At 38.9% G+C, this 26,628-nt stretch overlaps 1 protein-coding gene across 2 annotated transcripts in view; it reads right to left on the minus strand.

Moving 5' to 3' along the window:
• LOC115621718 (segmentation protein cap'n'collar) overlaps positions 1-26,628 on the minus strand; it is a 52,470-nt gene that overhangs the window by 5,118 nt on the left and 20,724 nt on the right. The window contains exons 6-9 of one of the 2 annotated variants that reach the window (XM_030515432.1): positions 9,345-9,424; positions 8,831-9,277; positions 2,199-2,594; positions 2,043-2,133 (exon numbers count right to left, since the gene is read on the minus strand). In XM_030515432.1, the coding sequence (XP_030371292.1) occupies positions 2,043-2,133; positions 2,199-2,594; positions 8,831-9,277; positions 9,345-9,424 (1,014 nt within the window). Of the gene's footprint in view, positions 1-2,042; positions 2,134-2,198; positions 2,595-4,342; positions 4,625-8,830; positions 9,278-9,344; positions 9,425-26,628 lie in introns of those variants that run through there. The other variant, XM_030515433.1, reaches the window with a different exon arrangement.

The raw sequence follows: 26,628 nt of genomic DNA on the forward strand, positions 1-26,628 counted from the left end.
CCAAAAAAATGAATAGCGTCATCAATACACACACACGCCCAGACATGACACAAACGTAGGAATATAACGGAAATCATAAAGATAACGGTTAAAGCGCCTGCACGTTTTATGATCAAATCGAAATGGAAATGCTTCTTTGTTTCAAAATATGACAAAGCACGCCCCAAGACACGTAGAGAAAACAGCTTGTTGTTGTTGTTATTATTGTTAAAAATTACAAAATGCAATTGCAAAAACATATGTACATACAAGCATACACATTGAAATGTGCGCGAAGAGGAACAGCGAGAAGAGAGCAATTGGCAGACTACCTGCACACCTACATATTATACAAGTATGTGTGTACATACATACATACATATATATGTATGTACGTGAATGCGCTAGAATTTCTACATGAAAAAAGTCTACATAGCATGAAACTTTTTTTTTTTTTAATAAGCTTTAACGTTATTGTTTCGAAAAGAGATGACTCAGCAATTTAAAAATAGTAAACAGCGAAACTTGCTTAAGTGAGCGCGCGTTAGAAGGCGAACACCAACAGAGAGAATGCTTTGCTGATATCAGCAACCGAGAGCAGCGGCAGAGAGAGAGCGCAGATCTTGTCGAAAGAGCGAACAGCATGACTAATGAAAAAATTGTTACGCGGCAGCGGCGACCGCAAACTTTTTTTTTTTAATATGCATGTCTTGCGCTTTCTAGGGCCCCCCTTTCCACTACCAACAAACGACATACAAACGATGGGGCGGTAGCATAAAAATAAAACAGATTGTCTAACGCCCCACCCGCACGCATCCAAGGAAGTCCATATTATCATCATCACTCGCTCTCACCTGTTGATTTTCGCAATGGGCTGCCTGCCGTTTTTGGTTTTTCTCGTGTTCGTTATTCGTTGGAATATTATTGTTCGTTTTTCACAGATGCGTTACTCACGCGTCATCAACTGTTCTAAATTCAAAACATACACTCGTGCTTCTACTTGTATATACATGTGTACATAGATTTGTATGTATTTATATGCATATGTATGTACATACATAAATAGATATGTATATATCTCAATGTATGTGCGTATCGTTCTAATATGCCATGTGCGTCATATTTTAATTTGTGCTAATTTATTATTAATTTCGTTAGTTTTTAGAGTTCTGCACGGAAATTTTAAACTTTTTTCAACTATGCGGCGTTTAAGTTCACATCTTTTCGCATGCTTTCTGTTCTCATGATCGTTGTCATATGTATGTACGTATTATTTTTCGCCTATTATGTATTTACTACACTATCGTATTCGATTGTTCGTGTTCGACTGAATTGTCGCTCGATTCGTGCGGCGTTCTTGTGTTGACGTTGTGGCGTTTTTTTCTGTTCGTTTCTTCTTTTTCTTTCTTCCCACTGAGCACGCGCGATTGAATGAGTGCGAACGTTGCCCACTCGAAATCAAACTAATTGTACGAATTTTATGTTAATCACAAAAAACGGCAACGAGAGCAAAGCAAAATGTGCCAACTGAAAAGCTTAGCTATATCGGTACATTTTTGAGTGTTTGTTTTGCCAAAGCTTACGCGTGCGTATTTTGCTGTTTCATTTTTCTTTCTGCCGTTGCTGCTGCTCGAGTGGCTTTCTGAGTGACTTTGGCATGCGCGCTGTGTAATATTCTTGAGTTTGAGTGAAAGCTCTTCGTATGGTGCGCATGTGGGTGTGACTATGTAGCGTCGGCTTTAAAATTTCGCGCGTTTGGGGCTTACATAAATCGTTAATTTGAAAAAGAGTTTACGAATTGTGGAAATAATTTACGGAGAGTCAGCTAAAATTAGAATATTGAAGGAATTGAAAGAGGAAACAATTTCCAAATTGACTTTTGATAATTCTGTTAATTGAAATCTTGCAATAATAAAGGCACGAACTATTTATAGGACTCATAAACATTAGGAAGTAGGCCGTAAATTAAGCGGTAGCTGTTAACAAAATTTCTTTGGCGCTAAATATATGTATGTATAAATCACCTGCTAATGTACATAATATAAACGTTTCTTATTACTTACTTTCGTTCATATCCATCAAATGCAAATCTTCATCATTCAAAAACGAGTTAATAAATCCATCTGTGGTATGATTCATGTCCGAAGAAGCGTTCTACCAAAGGTTATGAAGTCAAGTTAGAAGGTGAACAGCCAAAATCTGAGCCTCTACAAACTTACCGAGTAATACATCATGTCGTGCTCCATCTTGTAGGGGTTGCCGGCAGCGGCGGACGCTGCACCATCGGCGTCGTGACTCGAGTTAGTCAGATGCATGCTGGAAGAGACGGCAGAGCCCAAGTTATGGCCGTAGTGGGGTTGGGGGGCACCGGCGGCTGAGCAAATGTCTCCAAGGGCCGAATTGGTGGCATGCAACATGGCTGCATGGTGGCCATGATGCGGTGGCGGCGCCACCCCATGTCCATACTGCTGAGTGGGCGGCATAGCGGCTCCCGGGCCCTGATACGAATAACTGGGATAGTGCGGATAGGGGGGCATTTCCATGCTCGGAATGGGAGCCAAGAATGTGGCAATGTCCTGCAAGCGTTCCATGCGATTTAGCGGCGGCATGCGGCTCTGCAATGGGAATAAAGCAATTCGGATATGATTAATTTGTTAAGGCCCTAAACTGTTGATGTATTAACAAGGTGAGAAGGGTTTAATCGTGTCAGAAAACGAACAAACGAGCGATGGATCTCATATCAGTTAAATCTCATACGCGATATGAGGCAATTCGAGGCATCGAGTCAATTCGTCAGTCACTCCGTTTGCCGGGAACTTATGAAATATATAAATAAGCGATCAATCATCTGAGAGAGCGCATGAATTCGTTTCGTTTTGAATTCTGTAGAAGTAAGAAAAAAAACCCCCCAACAATAAGCCGAACAACAGCCAGTTGGCCAACAACTCAAGCCATTCAAATACACAAGAAGGCGATGAAAAAAAACCAACTAAATTGAAATTGCGCTGCAAGTAAACAATCGGCCAACCAGGCAAGCAGCCCGACTCTGTACGTCTCTTGGCCGCGTCTGTAAGCCAAAAAACGTGCACAATGTATCAATCTGGCGATTTTCGACTTGCTCAGATATGTTGTTGTTGTTGTTTTTGTAGCCTTTGCTTGTGCCAAGATCGATCAACATGAAATTGAAATAAATTTCATTTCGTTAAAATTGACAAGTGCTCAGCGGTCGTCGCTGTTTTTTATTTTTATTTATTAATAATCCATATGATTTTTTCCCCCTTTTTTTGCTCTGTAAAAACCTTTTTACGTATCTGTAAAATCTTCGGTATCTGTATCTGTTTGTGTGTGCGCGTGTGTGTTTGAGAGTCTTGGCTACATGATCGACAGTCGTCGGCACGGCTTGGCGCAAAATCGTGAACATTCATACACCCATGATCAAAACTATAGAAGCAACCATATCTTGCTTCGTTCTAATATTCGTTTTATGTATGTTATTGAATTCTAGCAAGATCTAGGATTAATTTAAATATACTAATATTCTATATAAAATATTTTCTTCGCATTCGCGTAAGACTGTACCGAGTCATGTTGGCAGCAAAATGTTTATGAAGTGAAGCCACAGACTGTCATCAATTTCGATCTCATTTAGGTACAGTTGTCTAAAGAAATAGAATTGACTCTCTCTTAGTTCAGTGTTTTAGCAAGATTTCAATGAACAATTTAGTGAACATCCACATAAAATTATCAATAAATTTCTAACATTACTGAGCATAGAATGGTTCAGCGATGCCTTCAAATTAGGATACAAATTATATTATTATTCTGATGGGGACTTCAAATAACACTTAAAGATTGCAAGAATGTAGCCCCAGTATTATATTCTGACAACGATCTTATAAAAAGCTTTAAAAAGAATCGATATCATTCGATTCATAATATTCGTAATTTTTTATAAAAAAAAAAAAAAAAAAAAAAAAAAAAAAAAAAAAAAAAAAACAAACAATCTCAGTTAGGCATAACACACACAGCTTTACTGTAACTACAATTTCGAGCTTGGGTGTATCTGTCTATCTTTGTTATAGTCTCAGACATGTTGTTGCCGACAACGACAATTTTTAGCAACAATGGCGGGCTTGCAACGGACGACGACTTCATTAGGCACATTTTTGTTATTCTTAATTATCGCAAGTTTATTTATTTGCACAACTAATTCCAGTAGAGCACTCTACAGACTCTGCCCCATTGCATACTCTGAGGCGTGGGCGTGTGGGCGTATCTCCAAGAGAGGTAGCCAGCCCTGCACGCATGCACAGTTGGTGAACTCGAAACATCTTGAGAAATGCATAAACTCCGTAGCAATTACCTTTTTGTAATAATAAATTCGCTTCGCGTTAAATACTATGCCTGTCGTATTTTGTTCTCTTATTTTTTTCACTTTTAACAAAATGCACGATTGAACAATTTGTTAAGTCGAAATGCAGCAGCAATTAAGAGTTAAAAGCAGCACAACAATAACAATCACAGGGGCGTTAAACCGAAAAATTGAAGCCTGCTCGCGGCATCAGCGACGTTGGTTATGACGATGATGTTGATGTGTGCAGCTGATGCCAAAGTTGACTTTGCGCAGACGACATTGACATTGAGATAAAAATCATCGAAATATGACGCGACGCAGACGCTCAGACACTGACGATCAAAGAGACGCACGGTAACCAACTGAAAAGTAGGTGTAAATAAAAATAAAAAATCGAAAACTGAGAGCAACGATGTTAACTCCTTTGCGCGTTGACGTTGAGTTTATGTGTGACGTTTACGATGGCGAGACGGCAGGCGAATGAGCAACTTTTGACTGACAGTAGCTGAACAGAAGAAGAGCAAGAAAAGAAGAAGAGGGCGACTCACAGTACAACAACAGCAATAAGTGAGGTTTGGCAAACACGCAAGCACACACACACACGCTTCGGCATACATACATACGTATACAAATAAAACGTGTGCATCTAATGAATGCCTTAGCACTCCTGTACAAACAGGTAATACAGCATTGCCAGCTTCAACTGGGCGTTTACTTTTGTTTCGTTCCAGCCAGTTGCATCTGCAGTGAGTGTTTATATATGTACATACATACATATGTATGCATGTATGTGTATACATATGAATGTGTGCATGTGATTTTGTTCAGATGCTTGCAGGTACAAACGTATGTATGTACATATGTATGTATGTATGTATGTATGGAATTTCAATTGTCACTGTCTTGTCATTAACTTCTGGTGTTAGTTTGTTCAACTACTACAACAACGTGCCTGCTGGTCGTTGTTGTTGTTGCGTTTCACACGCAATTTAACTAAGATTCTCTCTCTCTCTACCTCTCCAAATATGTAACTGTATGTGCGTGCCCTGAGAGCAGTAAAGAGCGATTTAATTTTGAAGAAAAGTGCCGTTAGTATGGCGTGTGCATGTCAGAGTTGTTGCTGTTATTAGTGTTATTATTACCTATACTATACAGTTAGGTCTAATACATTTGATTGCAGCTTGCATCCAAGTATCTAAGTTGAGAATATTCCAAAGTTTACATATCCACAGCCGGTATGGAATGTGAACAACAAGTGCACTTGAGTTTAGTCATTAATTTGATTTATGTACTGTATGTTCACAAATGAGATAAAGTGACAGCAACGTTGATGTCGTCGTCGGCAGGCTTCAAACTGTTTACATAAATTGAATTAAAACGTACAACACACAAGAGCTAAAAAAAAAAATAAACACGACACAAAAGATGCTGTAAAATAATTAATAAAGTTTTTTGTGCTGATTTTTTGCTAAGGTTTTTGTAAATATTAAAAATTCACACAATTAATGCTGCGCGCAGCGATTAAGGTGACGATGAATCGGGCAGCTCCGTCACATTAAAAGTAACTTTTTTGCCCGCGCGCGCTAAATGGAGATTTAATTGCAGGGGCTACTACAACAGCAGCGCTTTGGAGTGCGAGCGCTGTAACTGAAAGATGCAATCAAGTCGGGACCGAGACGACAGTTCGTTCGGACAGTCATTGAGGCGCGCAAGTGCCACCGAATTCAATAAACACTTCTCGCGCAACGCGGAAAAGTCAAGTGGCAACAACAACAAAACAAACGGCGGTTAATGAACGCAGGCGCCGTAAGGCAGCAGCCTCAGTAGCAACAGATGCCTAAGCTTAGCCAATGTGCAGTACTTTTTTTCTCATTCATTATTTTATCGCGGTTTTTGTTAGTAATTAAGACACTGGGAAGGCGGGGCAAGCAGCCCTACAATGAAGATGAACCAACAGGCAGCGGCAAATGGCAAATTAAATGTTATCAGGAAGTGCGAAATGCATGCATTAACATAACCCATAACATTACTGTTTACATTAACATTACATAATGATGCCGGCAAGCTAGCTGTGAAGTCTAAGCGGCGCCACTGCTAGCGGAAAACTTTAAAGCCAGGCTTAATGTCACTTCTGACTAAGAATTCAAATCCCAAAGAAAGGATTAAGAAAAGCGCTTCCTCGAATCCAAGCCAAACAGATGATCTGGCTCATTAAATGGCTTAACCGTAGCCTGCACTTTGCACTGCACTTGCAACCTGCTGAGCATTCATGAAACACAGGGGCCGGGACAGGGACAGGGACAGCACATCAAAGCATCAAATGCTAGACGCGCCGCCATCTCACCAGAGTGAGACCACAGAACACGGACTAATCCGTTGAACGCAGACCGCAGCGTGCGGTCGTTTGTGCTGCTACCGGTAAACGAGACTTTACGGTAATTGTCGCTGACTTCATGACTGTTTTCTTTTATTGTTGTTGCCATTGTCATACACAGCTTGGAATCCGCTTCATTAAATGCGTACGCATGCGCAAAATACACACACATACACATACATGTATGTATGTACATAGTTAGAGAGACCTGCAGGTACTTTCATCCACCCTTTGGATTTCCATTCATTTGCATAACCACAGCTAGGGTGAGACATGTGTCTCGAACTGATGATTGGATCACTTGTTTTGCCACCTTTGTGGCTGGCAACAAACAATAGTGTAGATCAAACATTATTAGAGCTAAGCCGTTTGGCTTTACATCCTGGCACTATATTTAAGGGGATTCATTCATCAAACCACTGCGACCATTAATGAAGCCCTGAAGTTTCTCTACACTGATCTACAACCCCTATACTGCATAATCGTAAAACTTAAATAAATATCTTTTTCGAAAAACATCAAAGCTGCATAAATAATCGCAAATTAATGAAGTATTGAATGATGATATTTTATAAACGATCTGCGCAGTATTCCTAAACTTAGATGAGGTAGAAATTATCGTCGTTTGTGCTAGAGCTATATACTCTTTACTTAAGCTTTATTTCATTCATTTGGTCCCTGAAACATCTAATTATACACTAGAAATTACAGTTTACCTTTTTTGCATTGTCATCCAGAGTAACTATTTGCAATCCACGAGTGATGCAACACCTTCAAAGAACACAACAACATTCTCAATATGCAATTAAGCACCAATATCTTTATAAACAAAAAGTTTTCGTATATGAGCTCTTTCGAAATTATATCGTTTATCTGACAGAATAGCATAAGGTTATCTCACATGGTTGGTGCAAAGTATCTTTAATTGTTTTGTGGAAGAAGGAGTTGTACTTGAATTGAAACAGAATATTGTTGGATAGGCGAAGAGTAAGAAACGTTAAGAAGAAAAGTTGAGTTAAGAAACGTTTTTTTTTTTTTTTTGAGAGAGCTTGTCTTTATACTGCGAGAGTTGCTTAATATGAACCCAATATCTGGGTAAACTAATCTATGAATAGTGCCAGACGCGCTGTAAGCTCAAATCGCCAGTAGACCCGTCTATACTTAGACAACACCTTGGTCCAGTCGCGTGAACTCTTGGTGAACCAATCAACTAATCAATCCACCAACACTAGTATTTTAGGTAGAAAGCAGACCTAAGCAGTTAACAACAAACTTGTATGTATGAAAACCTATTCTTCTAAACAATTCTATGCTATCCCACATTAGCAGGTTTGTTGAAAAATTCAATAGTTCACGATAAATTGAAAATGAATCGAAATGCCAGCTGAGCAAGCGGCTGAAACAGGTAACTCGACTGCTGCTCAATCAAATCATATAAAAAATCAACACGACGATGGTTTATGAGTGCATGAGGGCCCAGAATCTTTACAAAACTTCAGAGTTGAAGCAGCAGCGCCAAGCAGGCACACTGAAGCTGATGCTGAAGCTACAACGATTTTTGTTGTATTTACATTTTAAATATATTTCTCCTCGAACATTTTTTGATGAGCAGTTACAACAAAAAGCCAAAAGGCAGACAACGACGGACCCGAGCTGATTGACGAATGTATTGCCATCGGATCGTGAATCTTGGGCCACAGACAGCAGTTGAAATGAATGTACAACCAGATTTTAAGCTTTGTACAAACAACAAACATAAAAAGAACAACAATCATGAGAGCAGCCCAAGATCAAGTGCTTGAGAATGAACGATGAAACTCTTTTTTTTCTTTTTTTTTTTTTAATATACATACATACATATGTATGTATGAAAAGCAAGACGAAAACACTCCAAGAAGACGACGCGCAGATGATCCTTGAATGGCCAAATACATATGTACATGTATAAATACATATATATAAATATATATATATATATATTTTCTGACTTGACTGACAACGGATGCGAATACTCGAGAAAGTTGTGTCCGAGTGCAATCAAAAAATCAAAGCCATTTGCGATCGCAAATTATTCATGCATTCAATTATAGGGATTAAGATCAGCAGCCCTCGCCCATTCTTACCTGATGGGGTCCATGATGGAAGCCGCTTGCCGACGTCTGACGATGGAAAGCGCTGTTCGCGCCACTGCCCACGCTGGCATAGTTGGGGCCGGCCTGCACCGCCCGCTGGTGGTGATGGTGATGGGCAGCAGCTGCGGCAGCGGCATGATGAGCGATCTGGTGGTGATGGTGGGGATGATGATGATACGGTGGCGCCGTTGACTGCAACATTTCGTCTAGTTCCTTCTTGGTCTCCTCATCTAAACCGAAACCAATGGAGAAAGTATCGTCGTCACTGTCCTCGTCTCCAATGGAGTTGGAATCGTCTTTCGAATCGTTGATGCTTGGCTCAGAGTTGACAGCGCTGTTCTCAGAATTATCCTTCTCCGTCTGTACCACCGACGGAATATTGTTGTTGTTTAAAGCGGCGGCCGCTTGCGATGTTGAAGCAATAGAATCGCTATTTAGCTAACAGCGTAAAAGACAAATAGAATCAAATTGCTCAAGCAGTTCTACTTGCAGGACATGTACTTACATCTTCTTCTTCTAGTGGCAATTCCGAAAGTCGCAGCACGTCATCAATCAACTCATCCAGAGGCAAGCGAATATATTCACCTGTGAAGCAGAAAAAAGTTGGCAATTTGTTAGCATCTGCTGTCCTCGGTGGTCGGTATTTAGATTCTATGTTTATATATATACAATATATGATGAGACAGCTTCCTAGATTCAAAAACGACCTAAAGTCATAGTAATAATCCATGTTGCGTTGCTAAAAAGTTTGCGAACTGAAACAATTTTCTCTTAGTGATGACCGCTTTATGCTAAGGTGGATTCAAACAAGTTATCGATAGCAGTCGAAAGTTCCAGAAAGAGGGAATATTGACCGCCATGTTTGAAATGGGAAAATTTATTGGGTTCTTCATTCATCTCCGACACAGAGTTGAGGGACAAAGCTTTTGTCGAAGACATATCTCTCTAGAGAACATCTATACGAATCTTACTCTCAAATCAGTGATATACTCGTATAATGAAGGGAAGATGAATAGATAGAGAATTATTAACACAGTGTTGTTATGTAAAGCAATTCTTTGAAACCCTAGTTGCTACACAGTGAAAAAAAAGTTAAACTTTGTAAAAAGAAGGATCATCAAAAAACAAAAAGCTGAGATTCTGTGTATAGGACTAGTTACCATTCTTTTTAAACAAGCAAGGTTCCTCAGTATTTAAATAAATACCTAATTGGAATCTAATTTTGGGGGATAATACCCTAATATTGGTTATATGTTAGATTTCGATTGTGCCACAATGCCAAGCAGAATTTTTCAGCAGCTTCTACATTTTCTCAATAACTATCCTTGATCCCAAGATAATTGCTTCATGGTAGGTAAAGCAAGCATTCCCTTCTTTATGCAGTAAGCATTCTTAAAATGAAAATATGAAAATATTTTGATCGTGTGGAATTCGTCATGTAAACTCTCCAGAGCACGATCAGTTCTTGACTGACTGTTTACTCAGTGTTTAAATATTGTACAAATATCAAATGGACGTTGTTCCCAGTGCGCTCAACTCTCTCGAGACACGTTTCTAGCCATGCATTCAATGTGGAAAAGACAAACAGTAGCACTTTCCTGTGGGACTACGATTTATGACAGACGAAATGGGATGAGCTGCGATGGTCAAGGCAGTAGGAGAATGAGAAAAAAGAAGGCCCGCCAGGCTATTTGATCATTTACATCATTAATCATAAATATGGAGAAGGTGCTCACATCATAAGCTGACGGATGCAGCTGAATTTGGCCAACCAATCCTAATTTATGATGTGCATTCATATTTGTAGCTGGCAGGGCAGCAGCTTGACGCCATTTACTAGCAAAAACAGCAATAAGAATGTAGCTCCCTCCTCTACATTTATTGTATCAATTACAAACGCCCAACAATCAAGCATATTGACCAAAACCAAATATTTGCATTAAGAATTCATGGAACTGCCCGCACGACAAGTATCAGAAAAGTAGAAGAAGAGGGAGGAAATTATCAGAAAATTACTACTTAACATCGCGGACAGGCCAAACAAAATTCCAAGAAACGAAACCAAAGTGGTAGCCACCAAACCGACTAAATATTAAATAAAAGAAACGAGCAACAACAAAAATAAAAAAAGAGCAAGAAAAACAAAAACTGTGGGCGCACTCGACGATTCCAGCCGGCTACGGCTCCGGCTGCGGACCCGGCTCCGGCCCGTGGGCAAACATCTAGATAAAAACTAAAAAAAAGGCGCAACTTGGCCAAGAGCTAAAGCCAAAACTGTGTGTATGTGTGTGTTTGGAGATAAAGGTAAGCAAAGGTAAGTGCAGGGAAAATTGTGCGCTCAAGTGCTGTGACGACGACGACGCTCACGACCTTTGGCTTTGGACACACAACACAATAGACCAGCAGCAGTACTTGAGGAGGGTCAGAAAAAAGTGGGTAGAGAACAAGAAAAAAAGAATTAGAATAAACATGGTACAATTCTTGGCCCAATGTCCGATGTTATTCTTACAATTGGTTACAAAATACATTTAATTTTCATTTCGACCATTTTGTGCGTGCAAGCCAACTGTTCGCCTCCCTCTTTCTCTCTCTGTGTGTGTTGGCCATGTTTTTCTAGGCGCTGCTGGCTGTTATTTTAGGGTCGCTATGTCAGCCGTAGTGCTTAGTATGAACAATTAAGTCACTCTGCCAGCCTGTTTGTGCCTTTAATTTGGTTTCTACATTTTTTTCATTTCTATATTTTTTTGGTAACAGTTGACGGACGGCACGGAAATTGGGAGAAATGCTCAGAAAAACAACAGCTCAGACAAAAAAAAAAATTTTGTATGCGTGCGCTTTGTTGGTCCAACTATATGGCTCGCTGCTTGTTTGCTTATCGTTTTTGGGCTCGCTTGTAGTCCGCTCCGGTCTGATCCGGTCTCTATTTATTTCGTTACCCTTGTCTGACAATACGCTGTAGGTGTAGCTGTAGCTATAGCTGTGGGGCTGGGTCTGGGTCTGGTATGGCTCTGCTGTTGTTGTTTTGCTTGGCTTGTCGCATTGTTGTAAATGTCTATAAAAATATTATTCGATACGCGTTTTGTGGAATGTCTGCATTCTGTCACCAGCAATTAGGCGACTGGCCAAAAGGTGTGTGTGTCTCTCTGCCTCTATCTGTTTGTGTGTGTTAACAATATTTCCGTAGTTGGCCCAGAACGGTGGGAGTAAAAAGGCGTTGATGGGCAGCTATTGTTTGCGCGTTAAGCGATTTTTGTTTAACGATTCAGGAATTACATGTAAGTAGCAGATAGTCGAAGTATTTACCAATCGTATATGCATTGCTTACCCGGCTGGGGGTAGCTAATATGCACTGTTTAGTGGTAAGTGAAGAGCCGCCGGTAAATGTTTATCAGCTTGGTATTAAGAAGTTATAATTTGAGAGCTATTTTGTTCCAAGAATCCCTGTTAGAAGAATCCCATAAAGAGATTCCCAGAGAAATAAAAAATTTAGCCTTCTTTGGATTGACAATAATTGTTAACACCTTCCGTCACCTTCCATTAGTGGTTTGTTTAAAAAAGTAATTTCTCAATTTTAAGTTTTCTTTAGAAATATTATATTTGAGGCACTTTATGTTTGTCTATTCTTTTCTAAAAATACAGAATTCGTTTATTACCGATTGGTAAAAGACAAATAACATTTTTGTCGGTACTGTACCGAACTCGGCGCTCCGCTTTTTCATTACTATGTTGGTTTATTTATTATATCTATCATGATATAACGATGGTAAGAATTATATCATGGCACAGTTGATTAAAATCAAACAGAATATCTGAAGAAGATATGTATTGTTTATAGCTTTAGGTATCCACACATCGAGCAGTTGTAGTCGAAGTTAACAAAGATACGATGAACTAATACGCTGATGCATTAATTTGAATAAATTTCACGAAACGTTTACCGTAACAAAGGTATCCATTAAGAGCACAGAATCTAAACTACAAGTATGTATATCCCCTTTGATCCCGGCCTTTGTTTTATTTCCGCAATGGGATTGTAACTAATTATGTAAGAGGAAAGTACAGCTTTGGTCAGACTGGCGACTTTTTCGAATTGTAGAAGTATGTCATGAATGTAATGCTTCTTCAATGTAAACGGATAATAATTATTTAGTTGAATACCATTTTCTGGTTTGACACAATTCTGAGGGAATTACTTTTAAAATAGCACAAATTTGTGGAAAAATTGTCTGCATGTCTGACCAAAGAGAGTTTCCCAAACATTAAAAAGCCATAGTCTGCCGTTAAGTTTATAAAAAAGAACATTCCTAAACTTTTGGGCATTATTTTTGCTTCTTCATAAGACAATTTATTCTCTTACACAAAACCAAACTATGGCAAAAGGAGTGCAAGTCAGTTAACTTTGCACACTGGTGCATCTTCCTTTAAAAGTCTTCCCAAAAATGTGTTGCAAAAACCCACGCTGAGCAATCGTAATCAATTTATTGCGGTCAAAGTTATGACAATTTCGGCGCAAACGTAACCCGCTAACAAAGGTGACATGTGTGGAGTTAAAATACAAACCTTTTCATGCAATGCGCGACGATTGGTGTGAAATATTTGTCGACAACTTTAATCCAAACAAACAGAAAACGACAACAAACTGTGTCTGAGACTGAGACTGCGGTTCGAGACGGGTGGGGAATGGAGCTGAAGACACAGTCGTCCAATTTGTTGTGTGTTGGTTTTGTTAAAAGATTGAGCACAAATTGTTGCAATAAACGTGATTTTTTATTTCACCTTTTTGCCGTTTTTGTTGTATTTGTCGTTATTGTGGTGGGGTTTTTTTATTTGACAATTATGTAATGTTTTGGGGCAGTTGCAGAATCGCATTGCCCAAATGGCGACAACAGCTACAACAACAATGATTTCCGTTGTAAGTTTTGTTTGATTTACTTTGATTTGCTGACGTTGATGTTGTTGTTGCAATGCCTTAAGTGTGGCTTTTGTATTTTTCTTAGAATCGCACAATGGTCGAGGCTCGAAAAACGTCGGCTCTGGCTATGGCCTTTGTTTGCACTAACTTGTTTCTATTTATATTTTTCTTTTGTAATATTATTATTACTTTTTTGGATTTGTAACTTTTGTATTTGATTTGATTTTTGCACAATTGCAATGTAGACTTTCACTTTTCACAGACGCACACACGGACACAGCAGCTAGACAGACTTTAAATAATCGTTACAGTAATTGTTTAATAATTTGGCATTATTTTTGCTGATTTTTTCGCCCACTGACACAGTTTTGCGTTGAATGTACGCTTGGCCTGAACTATGTCCGTATTTGTTTGTTTGGTTTGGCTTAATTCGGTTGTGAAAAATGTCAAACTCATCTAATTGGCAAGACTGGCTAAGTAATAACCACTTGACTTTGCCGCATTCACTCACAACTTGCGTTTTTTCAGTTCAAGGCGTTGTCATGGAATGTCACTTGTAATGTCGCGAGTCCTTCGATAGTGTTAGCTATTCGCTTTTTCGAATCGAATCGAATCCACGCCCACGACGCAAACAAACGAAATTCTACTCTATACTCTGTGTAGATGGTTTTGGGAAAGTACCGCGCGCGCGCTCTTTTTGGATAGGCGCGTCAAGCGTTGAGCGTTTCTCGTGCGTTTATAAAAATTCAAATTCGATTCTAAACGCCTGGGAGCCATGCGATGGCGGCGAAGTCGACGCCAGCGTCAGCGGCAGCGACAACTGCGCCGTCTGCGTCAACAGCGGCAGCAACAAACCAAAAGAGAAATGGCGGTGGTAGTTTGTTCATGTTCAAAAGCAGGCAGTGCGAGCGAGACGACTATATCTACTTCCTCTTCAGTGGGCGCACAGGCCAAACAATCAACAAGCAGAGACCCGTTCGGCCGCAATGCCTCGGGCCTTTGTTCATGCGCACAAGCATCTCACCCGTACCAGCATATGAGTATGCGTTTGTCTGTGTGTGTGTGCGCGCGTGTTGTGTATTGCAGCAGAGGCGGAGCTAAATGCTCTTTATGTATTGTATACATACTTTTGCTTTTGGCCACTTTTTGTGCTTCGTTGCTGCTGTCGCTGTCACTGGTATACTTGTAGTTGTAGTTGTGTCTCAACATGGACGCTTTTTTGTTGCTTCTTGAGTTGAGAAAAAAGAAAACAAATGTAAAACTGGTTAGGGCTTCCAGCTTTTAGTTCTTATTGCGTCGCGTTTCAGCTCTTTCGTCTTCAAAATGTATTTCCAACTTTATCGAGGGAGTCGGTAGAGAGAAGACACGATTTAATCAAATAATTGACGCTGTGGCTACTGAAAATATTTCAGTTTTCTCTATAGACCCAACTAATCTGTAGCCGAATTAGCCTGCGGAAAAGGAGTCAACTCATTGGATATGTGACTCTCAAGTTTTTTCAATGCCAATTAAGTTAGAGTCTCCTGGCAAACCCATAGTTTACTATTTGCCTAGAAGAATTGGATTTTAGGTTTGAAAATATAAGGTCCTTTCAATAAGTATGGCTCCAAACAAACTCAAATCTATGTATCTACACGTCCACTGGCTTTGTAGAGCCTTGATATTATTGAAAATCTATAAAAATGTAATTGAACTGATTTATTGTTAGAGAAATATTTATTACTTGGTCAACATATAATTTAATTGAATTTAAATGCAAATTAAGGAAAGAAATTGTAACGCAACGCAAACAGAAAATGTATTTTCAATTTTCAATTATGGAAATTTGCCTTTCCACATTTCCTGTCTTATTTAAGCGCAATTGTAATTCCTTTACCGCCAGCTCGAATGCCTCATTCGAATGGCATAATTGCTCCAATTGCTTTCTGCTGCTACTCACTTTATTGATTTGGGTCTGTAAGACGTTGACTGAGCTAATTGTATCCGCTCTCGAGGTGTCCCACTGCAGGAACAGCGTACTTAACTTTTCCATTAAATGCTGCTTCACTTGTTGGCCAATTCCATTGGCCACTTGCAAGACTATGCCACGCAACTGGCGGATCAAATGCTTTGTATATTGTGCCTTAAAACTGCGCTCCTGCTCCTCCTTAGTCCAGGTTATCAACTCATAAGCGTATATTGTGCCCACCAAGCTGCTCAAGCCGAGACACAAACGCCAGCCCATGGAACGCAACACTACCCCAAGAATGTAAAGACAGCCAATGGAACCGTCCAGTCCCAGAGTGTTGGCTACAAGCTCGGCCAGGCTCTTGAGCTGCACATTGCTCAGAGTAGTCAGTTGCTTCGGTCGCATGCCATTCAGTGCTCTTTCAGGAGTATGGACAGCAGGTACGGGAACCAAGACCTTCTCTTGAATGCTCTGCCACATAGCAGCCATGCTCCAGGAGCAACGGAATTGCAGATCAGCACGAAAATCTGCCATTAATTCTTTGAAATCGCTGAAGTAGACCAGCTGCAGAGTCTTTGAAGACACATCCACAGGCTGCTCGGCAATTTCACTTTCTAGCTGGCGCACCCTTAGTTGTATTGGTTCAAGGAGTTCAGCACGCACTTGAGTAATCAACATTTTTTCTAGGCGAGAGCTCAGCATTAGCTGGTAGAGTCGCAGCTCCCCGCCAGGCTGGGCACGAAATGTCAGATCAAACGCCTGCACAGCCCTGGCCAGCTGAGAGATCTGTTCGTGCATCACCTGCGTACTCTGCTGCACCGTCTCTTCGACAAGGTGCTCGACTTTCGCGTTCAGTTCTTGGCGTCTGTGCATTTGTTGTGTTTGGCGGCACTCGAAATTATCGACTAGCAGCGATCTTGCCGTAATCTTTTCCAGCTCCAAGTCAACAAGGCGTTTCTTCAGCTGCGCCAGCATATGTTGCATGTGCCCCACCATTTCGGAGGCTCTGCAATAGTGTTGCCAGAATTTTGTTTTCAACGCACTCTGCGACATGCATTTGGCAAACTCTTGCTCGAAGGCTAGGAACTCGGCATAGCGTTGCTGCTGACTTGAACTCGCGGTGGTATGAAAGGCGGTATACCTTTCCTCGTTTAATTGGCGCAGACGCAGCGCCTCGTAGGCGGAAATGTAAAAGATGCGCCGCAACGCCTGCTCCTCACTCGCATAGACCTTTAATTCCTCGCAGAGTAGTTGAACACAATTTTTTGTGTGCTGCTCCTTTACCAGCAATTCTGTTTCGGGCTCACTGGCTGCTGCATCCCATCGATTGTTCAGTATGAAGATATTGGGCAGCGATACTTGGCGTACCACTTCATGAAAAAATCGCCGCTCTGTGCGCGATATTGTGGACTCTGCATTGAGTACCAACACAAATACATCTGTGTCTGTACAATATCTTTCGATGCAATCGTCCATTTGGGCCGTCACATCGGTGCCGGGCGTATCCAGCAGCTGCATATCGGCCAAGAGCACTGTGCAACATTTAGGGGGGCAGCGAACGTGCAGCAATGTATGAGGATTGAGATCCTGATTCGAATGCGCACAGGCTAATTGGAGTAGCGAGCTTATGTCCAATTTTTCTTTACTATCCTCGACCAGCAGATGCGCCTGCTCATCAACGCTGGTCGCTTCCACTTGACAAAAGCAGCTGGTTGTGTGCCCCATGCTGCTGGGCAGTATAGGGGCATGCAACATGGCATTTATCACGGTGCTCTTGCCATTTGAGGTGCGTCCAAAGAAGGCCGCCTTCATGCGTTTGCCATCCACCAGTTTACGCGTACTCTCGATTCTTTCCAAGTAGTCGCTTATCTGTTGCCGGTCGAGCAAAATTCTCTCATCCAGCACAAAAGCGGGCAGTTGTTCGAGTTTATGCAAAACATTTCGCAAATGCCTCCCAAATTGTTCATATAGGTCTTGCATATGGCGTTTGGCATCATTAAAATCGTCATATATGTCTGGTATATCCCGAATTTCATTGCAAGGTGAGCACATCTTTCTAAATAGTTTATTGTTATTCGTCATAAAATATATTTTGTACGCCAACTTCTGATGAGTTTTTTGTGAAATGCCACTAGACAGCTTTGTTTTTTCGAGACGTAGGGGAATTACAAATACGAGAACATATTCATAGCAATGACGCGATGGAAATAAATACGCAGAACACAAATTGGTTTAGAAAGAAAAACAGTTAAGGGCCCTTTGGAAAACTTTGCAAGACTACGAACGAAACTGCAACCACACTTGGAAAAGTAAATTTTCTACATTGTAGAAAATCACATTAATTTTAGTTTGCAAAAATTGTATTTTATTAAGATATATTATAAGTAGATTTTATTGAAAAGGATTGGATTTAGAAACGATTGCACTTGTAATTAACTTGAAATGAAATTTTTTGTATTATGTTGTTATGTATTTCATCATCGTCATTAGCATATAAGTATCGTAGTTATAACACTTTCAATTAAGTCAAATAATTTGAATTTATTCATTTATTATTATTTTGTAAATGTAGTTATATAAGCATATATTTTTTGGTTTATTTCCGTAATTTGTATTTATGTTCATTTCATCATTTATTTCTTAATTGCAATTATTGAAAAGTTCTTTATATTGATAGCTATTATTATATTTGTTTAACAAATTGTTTTCATTCTTGAATCATGGTTATTAATAGAAGGCATTAAAATTAATCGGATTACATGTTTGTTCATAAAGCTAAATATTTTTGATTTAATTAGGCATTTCATATAAAAGTTAATTGCCGAAAATTATGTTGTCCCGTTTATCAGCTTCAGTTTTGTGCATTTATTGGCACATTGGTGCCGCCTCCTTTGCCAACTGACCCAAATAAAGCTCAGCGCAAACTTTACTAATCAACACGAAAATGTATAAAGTAAATTAACACAATTACCGCAATCAGAGTTTCGCTTCTGCCATTTCAGGCCAACAAACAGCAAACAATAAATTACATTTTTGAAAAAAGGTTTGGGGGAAACAAAAATGAATTTAGAGAAGCCAATAGCAATACGAATTAATGGGCCACTGAACTAATAGTGCGAGTGTTGTTGAATGTGGAAAAAGCCAGCCAACTAGTATCTACATACAGTAATACACGCGTATGTGTGTGTGTGTGTATGTTTGTATGTATCTGTGGCAAACATCAAAAAAAGGCGCACGTTGTTGAAAACGCACATAAAAATTAGCAGCATCATCCAAAGCGTCGGCAACGAGTCCAATAGTGAATACTTATACATAAATGATTTATTTTGGATGGAAACAGTGGAAATATATGTATGTATGTACGCGTGTATGTAGCAATCCAGAGCTTGCATGTTTGTTGCTGGCTTACTTCTTCGAGCGTTTCTTTGAGTGCGCTATTACAACTTAATTAGTTTAAATTGTTGGGGCTGCCAGCACAGATGCCAACGCCGACGCGAACTCGAACTCGAACCCGAATACGCTCAAAGAGCCGCCGCCAAACCTGAAGACGCCAGCCATTATTATTGAAAATGGCAGCGGCAATGGAGACGTTGTTACACATATGCACACATGGATACATACATACAAGCCCCTGGGCATTGTTTCAAGTGGCAACATTACATACAAGTATGTATGTATGTATATGTCGGCAGTTGCGTGCAATTTCCGGTGAAAGAGATGTTGTATTTGTACTCAAGTATTAATGCACTATGCCAATTAAAAAATGTTAATCCAAATGAATGAAGTTTCTTTGACCGAACTATTAATTGCTATGTAAAGTAAATGTTAAGCTTTTTGATTTACATAGCTTCTTTTGGTTTTGCTTGCAATTATGTTATCGTTCTGTTATGAGCTCCATCTCTGTCTCTCTCTCTCTCCACTAAAGATCAATGTGCTCATCCCTTTTCTGGCAGAGCTTTTGTCAATTCGTTCTTGAACTTTAATTCTGACACGTTGCCCGAATCTTTTATTATTATTCAGGAGATATGTTCGATGTTCCTTTAAACACTCAACAAACTCATAGATGCATTCTGAAGTTTGTGGTCTTTGTTTTTAAAGTAATTTTCGTTTTCTTTTCAAAGGTAATTTATTGATAGAAATAAGATTGGTAATCGCACAACTTCTGCTAAAAATTAACTTCTCTCTTCAACCCCCATGAATTCTAAGTTTAGTCAACAGCTTTGCGTCGTGACTGTTTGTGGAATCACGAAGTAGAACCGCTATTTTGGTTTTTAGCATCAGCAGTCGATCAGGAATGTTTTGGTTTATATCCGAAAAGTAACAAAGTATTAATAGTTATTCATTAATCACCAGCAATCAATTTATTGAAAAAAAATGTATTTATGTAAAATTAAAAAAAAACGTCAAATCTTAAAGAACTCGAAACTGACCCGAGGAAAAGGTTCACATGGGCTTTATAAACATTTAAAATTCAAATTTGTAAGTACAATTAAGTTCTGCATTTGGTAACAGGGTCAATATTTTGCTGCGATTAGTCTACAAAATTATATTTTACCACCAGATTGCTTGGCCTAAAAATAGTGCAATTAGTACTAGCATACCTGAAATGCAGCAGAAACATCGGAAAGTTTTGATGGGCATGACAAATCTTGATAGTTTTACAGAATTTTCAAAATTCTGCCAAATTTCTATTAACCCCGTTTATTATATCTTTGTGCCAAGTATTATTGATACAAGTATTTCTCCACAAAAAGTTGTATTCAAACTCTCTTTAATGCCAATATTGCAAAATAATCAAACAACCAGGACCAAGGACCAGGTTTTTTTTTTTTTTTTTTTTTTTGTAAATCTTCAAATTTTAAATAGTTTTTTGCAACTCATTGAAGTTAAAGCTGTACTTTTATTTAGCTGCCGCATAAAGTTATATAAAATGTCTTTTGGTTGGGCTGTAAGCCAAGTTAAGATAAATTAAGTATTCTAATGATTTAATTAACTACACTTTGTAAACAAAGCAATACGTTTTACGGCTTACAATTGCTCAATTTAGGGCAAATTATTTGCCTGCCTGACCACCGTATCGTAATGAAAGCCAATCCCAATCCTGCCCAATTCAAATATAACTTTAAAAGTGTAAGCAATAGCCGACAAGTGAGTGCTGTCCACAGCTTATATTGTCGTCAGCTTTAATGAGTGCCAGTCAGAAAGAAGTGAGGCTGCAATGACTGTAAACGAATTTTATGAATGAATATTCGTTCACTATCCACTACTACTATTTGAAAACACTTATCGTGCGTTTTTGGTCGTCATTGCGTACGACAGCATAACAACGGCAGCAACAGCAACAACAACTCGGCATAAATGAACTTTCAAAATCCTTAAAGTTGTTTTGAGTAGTTTTTGTCAGTAAGCAGCCGCCGGCCACTCTTTGGGTCAAGCACGCGTGGCTTTAACTAATTAATATGCCATTTGAATTATAGTATATTGTATACTACTCCGGGTATATACATTGTCTGCAGACTTGTTTTGGGAATGGCGCAACAACTGCGATTTAGGCACATACATAGGAATATGTACATATAGTATGAACTGTCTGTCAAGTCCAGTTGCGCAAAAAACGTTGCAGGAGAAAAGGAAAGGCAGCGCCGTAGACCAAACACTTGAAAACGATACGATTATGCAGCAAAAACTGTTGACCAACATGCTCTTCAACTCTAGTCGCCTACATTTGCCCGTTCCTGAACATACGAGTATCTGTGTATCTGTGTGTGTGTGTGTGTGTGTGTGTATCTGTGTTTGTTGTTTTTCCAACATGTTAAATTTAAATTTGTAGCGTAATGCTGACCACGTAGAATTTCAACAATTTCTACAACCTGCATAGACAGCAGCAGGCACCGAAACAAAATGAGAGACAGAGACAGAGGGAGAGGGAGACGGCGGGAGAAGGGGCACGTTTCAAACGTTGCATCTCCAGCATTGAGCGCAGGGCAAGGGCGCACCTCTATAGGTGTATTGCGCCAGTGTGTGTGTCCAGACACCAGCTGTTTTGTAATTATGAGTTTTCATCTTACGCGCACATCCCCAAATATGTTCACAAGTGGTAGCATTTTTATGAGAATTTTTCATTTGATAACTTTTTTTATAACTCATATCCTTTGGGTTTGCATTTCAAAAAAGAGGGCTAGCCTTGTGGCAGGCTGCTAAATTATTTAGATATGAAGCCAGCTTTGGTTATTTGAATAACTTTAGATAAAATGGGGTCGAGAATGTGTATTGTATTGGAAATTACCGAGCATCATCAGTTTATTTAACTTTTTAAAAAAAAACCCCTAATAAAAACTATGACTCTTTCTAATCCGATCAGATAGGAAGAAACCAAAAAGCAGAACAATCTGGCCGGTAACAAACGAACCAAAATGCAGGACAAACGTTTATTGCCAATTAAATAAATTCCAAAAATTCTAATTTTTTCAAAACTAGCCTCATGTGCTTTGGATACATGACATCAAACAGACAAAACGTCTTTAGCAGAAGAAACAAGAGCTAGATCGAGCCAATCCTTTCCAGATTTTCGTTTTAATTATGCTAAAATGTTCACATTTTTAACCATAACTCCGCTTCTATTTATGGGACACCAGACAGCCTCACACCTACAGATATCGTAAGAAACTAGAAATGAAATCGGACAAAGGGTTTTTGAGTAAAAGTGTTACACTACTTGTACGATTTTAATTTATTAGTATTAGTATATATACGTACACAATATATAATAGCTATAGCCTAACATATAATGTGTATTTGATAGCCATGACTGCTAGCCATTATGGCCTATAGCTGTGGTTAAAACCGAAGATAATAAACTTAACATAATTTTTATGAAGACATTTAGAAGGGAGCATTCAGACTAGCATAGTAAAGTGTATTCGAGGGCAGTCATAAATGCCAAAGGTCAAGAAGGATTTTCTTCTTTAAATTTAGAATTTTTGAACCATGAAGCCAGGCTCTATGTTTCATAAACACAAAGGCGGCAACGGGCATTGACATTTTGAAATTATCTACGACTACTCACAAAGTTCTGTGTATGTGAAGTTTATGGATATAAGTGGGCTTGGCAATTTTGCAGATAAAATGCCAAATTGTGAGAGTGAAGTAATCCACAATCCAATGGACTAATAAAGAATTGACAAGAGCTTTGCAAAAAGATGGGGATATCAGCGGCTTAGATTGCTGCAAATTAAATCGCAAATCTTAACAGGTTAAGGCCTTTAAATGTGTGTGTGACAGATGAAGTCGACTATTCTAGGTTGCATTTATGTTTAGCTTCTTTCTATTAACTAAATATTGAAGAGCCAACGCTTCGAATTCCCTCCTTCCTTAATTTGAGGCTATTGAGCAAGTTTAAAAAAAATCAAACTTCTTCCATTTACCCACTTTTTCCAGCGATTTTCGTTGCAGTGGAAACTTCTGGATCGCTGGGCAGCGAATCAATGTTAATGCCCCAATGGCGATACATCATTCGAAAAGAGTGGCACAGCTAGGCTGGCCTGATGTCAATAAACTTGCCCAGCTAGAAGCCTAACTGATTGCATAATAGAATTTAAGCTACCAAATAAAACCGAAAGATCTATAACATAATTGAGAATAAGAGCATTTTTTTTGTGTTCAGTTGCGTTGTGTTCTCCACATTGCGTTGTCGTGCTTTATTAATATATATTTATATTTTTTTATACAGTTTTTTGTACAAGTCATGCCGCAAAGTTGTCAACAGTGGCTGGGAGACAAAAGCATGTGGACATTTAGAGTTATGTGTATTTTTTTTTTTAGCTAAGATGTTGAAAAAATACCACGAACTGTATGACACCTCAAGCAAAACAAATTCAAAAGTATCAATGTAATCAGATTTGTCTGCATGTACAAAGATTGTGAGATGGATGGATGGATGGTTGGATTGCTGGCTGGCTACATAGAGAGACCCGAAAAATAAGAAATAAAATCAAGACTTGAGTATGAAATCAAAACTGTGCTGAAGTTTTGAAAACAAACAGCATTGATTACGACCAAATAAATACAAAAAATTAAAAAGAAGAAAAAAAGGCAAAGCCGAGTTGTCTATAAGTTATAAATAGGTATGCGCTCTGCTTGTATCTGTGAAATACTTCAAAAGTCAGCAACGGCAGCAACTTAATAAGGAACACAAAGCCAGGCATACGAGTACTATGCACCTGGATGACATGGCGAGTTGTTGGTGTGTCAGGACAATAAATTTAGCCTTACAGCTCAATCCTAGACAGGATTTCAACTCAGCTTCCATGTACGTTGACACAAAACTATTAAAATTAATGAAAATTATCGACACATTTTGTTAAATAGAGAATGCTACGTGCGACTGCAAAATTGTTTTACAAATGCCGAAAAAGAACGAAAGAAATTTTCCCGAAACCGTGGAGAGTACAGAGTACGTTCTATAATTTAGCTGAAATGAAATTAAAGATACAAAAATGACTTTCATTTTAGTAGCTACGGCAGCAGCAGCAGCAGCAGCAGCATCGACACAATAGACCCAATAGATAGATAATATTCCGATATGCGGCGGCATGGGCAAAAGGGTCGGTCGGTCGCTCCGATCCGCTTCGTTCATTTGTTGTTGCTGGGTTGGTTCGTTCGGTCTATGGGGAATTTGGATACGCGCCCGAACAAAAGCGTGTGAATGCGTGTCTCGAATGCGATATTAATCTAGCTGCCTTGTCTGTGTGTGTGTGTGTGTGTGTTTATGCCAGTGTTTCTATATACATACGAGTATGTATGTACGTGTGCATGTATATATATATGGAATACACATATGCTGCGCATCAATAGATTTTTAATAAATAACCGACGAAATACTCGTAATAATAATAATAAGCAGTATAAATGCCTTTGAATAGCAAACGCAAACAGTCTGATACCCCGGCCTGAGCCCAATGAGACCCACATCGCTGGCATTGGTGGTAGTTTTGTGGCGCACAAAAAGCCTTACAACAAAATGGCGGCCTGGATTTGCGGCACAGCATAGCACAAGCACACACACATACTTAGAAACAGCAGCTCGCTTGCCAACTGACTCTCAATGAGCCTGTTCCGTAACAGCAAACTGAACATGAAAATGGCCAGATGGGGGAATATCGAAATCGCCATCTGGGTAAGGTTGTGGGTGTGTTAGTAATGCTGGTTAGGGGTGCTGGTTGGGGGTGTCGTGTGGATGTGAAAGCTGTAAGAAGCCTTCGTGCTACACGTTGAAAATATTTGCAAATAATTCATTATTAAATGCATTTACATTTGCCATTGCTCATGCTTTTTATTCATATTTAAACTTCTATATGTTTTCAAACGAGTGCATATTTTATATTTTGGCGATCAACCTGCAGGACAACAGCAAACGGACCAGGAAGCTGATTTCCTCTGGACCTCCCCAGGGACTAGCCGGATACTACAACCTCATCATAAATGAAATAATTAATCGTCAAGTTTATTTAATAAATTTAATGATTGTCCACGATGGACAGTTTTAGATAAAAACACTCTGCTAATACATATTTTATATTGATAATCAGCTTTGGTCTTAAGGTCTTATATTATTTAAAAAAAAAACCATATTAACTAGGTCTATGGCAATATTTCAATATAAGACAAGAAAGGAATGCTGGAACCGTGCGTGCTGGATTCTGAAAAACATAAACTTTCCTAAAATTGTTACCGAACTTTCAAGCTTAACTAAGAATTAAATTTAGCGCCTACATATCTACAAACATTTATTGACATTCTTTTTTCAATTCCATTTGCATTTTGAGTTTGACTTGCTGTGCAACATCGCTCTAAGTCGAGAAGCTGTAGCAACAATAACAAGTGCAGGTGGAGCATAGGCGGGAATTACATACATTTGTAACTAATATTTCCTTTTGAGGTAACACCAGTATTGAGTACCTTGAGACCCCTCATTGAGAATTAACTGAATGTTACTCAATATTTTCAAAACATTGTACGATTGCTAGCAAGTACGCGCCACTTGGCCGCAAAAATAGACACATAAGGAAAGATCCAATGTACAACTATGTACCACTATGTTGAATATTAATATATGAGAGTTTTAATGCTGAGCTGTTTCTTGGCTGCAACAATCAAAATAGATTGAAACAAACTATTCAAATACAAAATCGGTTGGCCATACCGGGAGTAATCGCAGTTTAAAACTTAATTATGTGTTTATAAAAGCAATATTGGAGCCTATTTGAAGACGAATGTGAGGAGTGCAGTCCAAAATACTCCACCAACTGACAGCAACTCTGAACTATCTATTTAGCTAATTTATTTCTAATATGGCAGATTATGGATTTTGTGCGGGTAGGTTCTGACCACAATATTTCCATTTATATTTAGCGAATGTTAATAAGACTTAATTGCATCGATTGTGCATGCTATTGTCTACCTTTGTTTCTCATTGTTCCGCGGTTCGCTTTTCGCGGTGCATTTCTCGAGAAACTTCTCAGTTTTGACAAAATAAGCTGCAGAAGTAGAAAGTCTCTTAAATTAAAAATTAAAATTACAGCGAATAAATAGCAAAAATTACGCATTTTAATTTTTTTTAAAATTTATTTTAGTGTTTAAAATGAGTTTAAAAAAGGCTTTTCACTTAAAATTATAACGGAAGCCTTGAAAATCCAAGGATATTAAAATTGCGAAACCTAGACAATGAAATTATTTTTATTATAAAGATCATATATTTCAAAAATCATAAAAAAAAGGTTTAGTTTCTATGTAAAGTATTTTACTGTTTTTTTTTTAATTAAATGTATAAAAGGGCTAATGTCGAATTCGATTAACGATTACAATTTTTAATCTGAATAGCCGTTAATTTCAGCTGGGAACCAAATCCTCTATGAGGTGATTAATTTGTAC

This window comes from Scaptodrosophila lebanonensis, unplaced genomic scaffold (genome assembly GCF_003285725.1).
Source record: "Scaptodrosophila lebanonensis strain 11010-0011.00,11010-0021.00 unplaced genomic scaffold, SlebRS2 tig00000024-arrow-pilon, whole genome shotgun sequence".
NCBI lineage: Eukaryota > Metazoa > Arthropoda > Insecta > Diptera > Drosophilidae > Scaptodrosophila > Scaptodrosophila lebanonensis.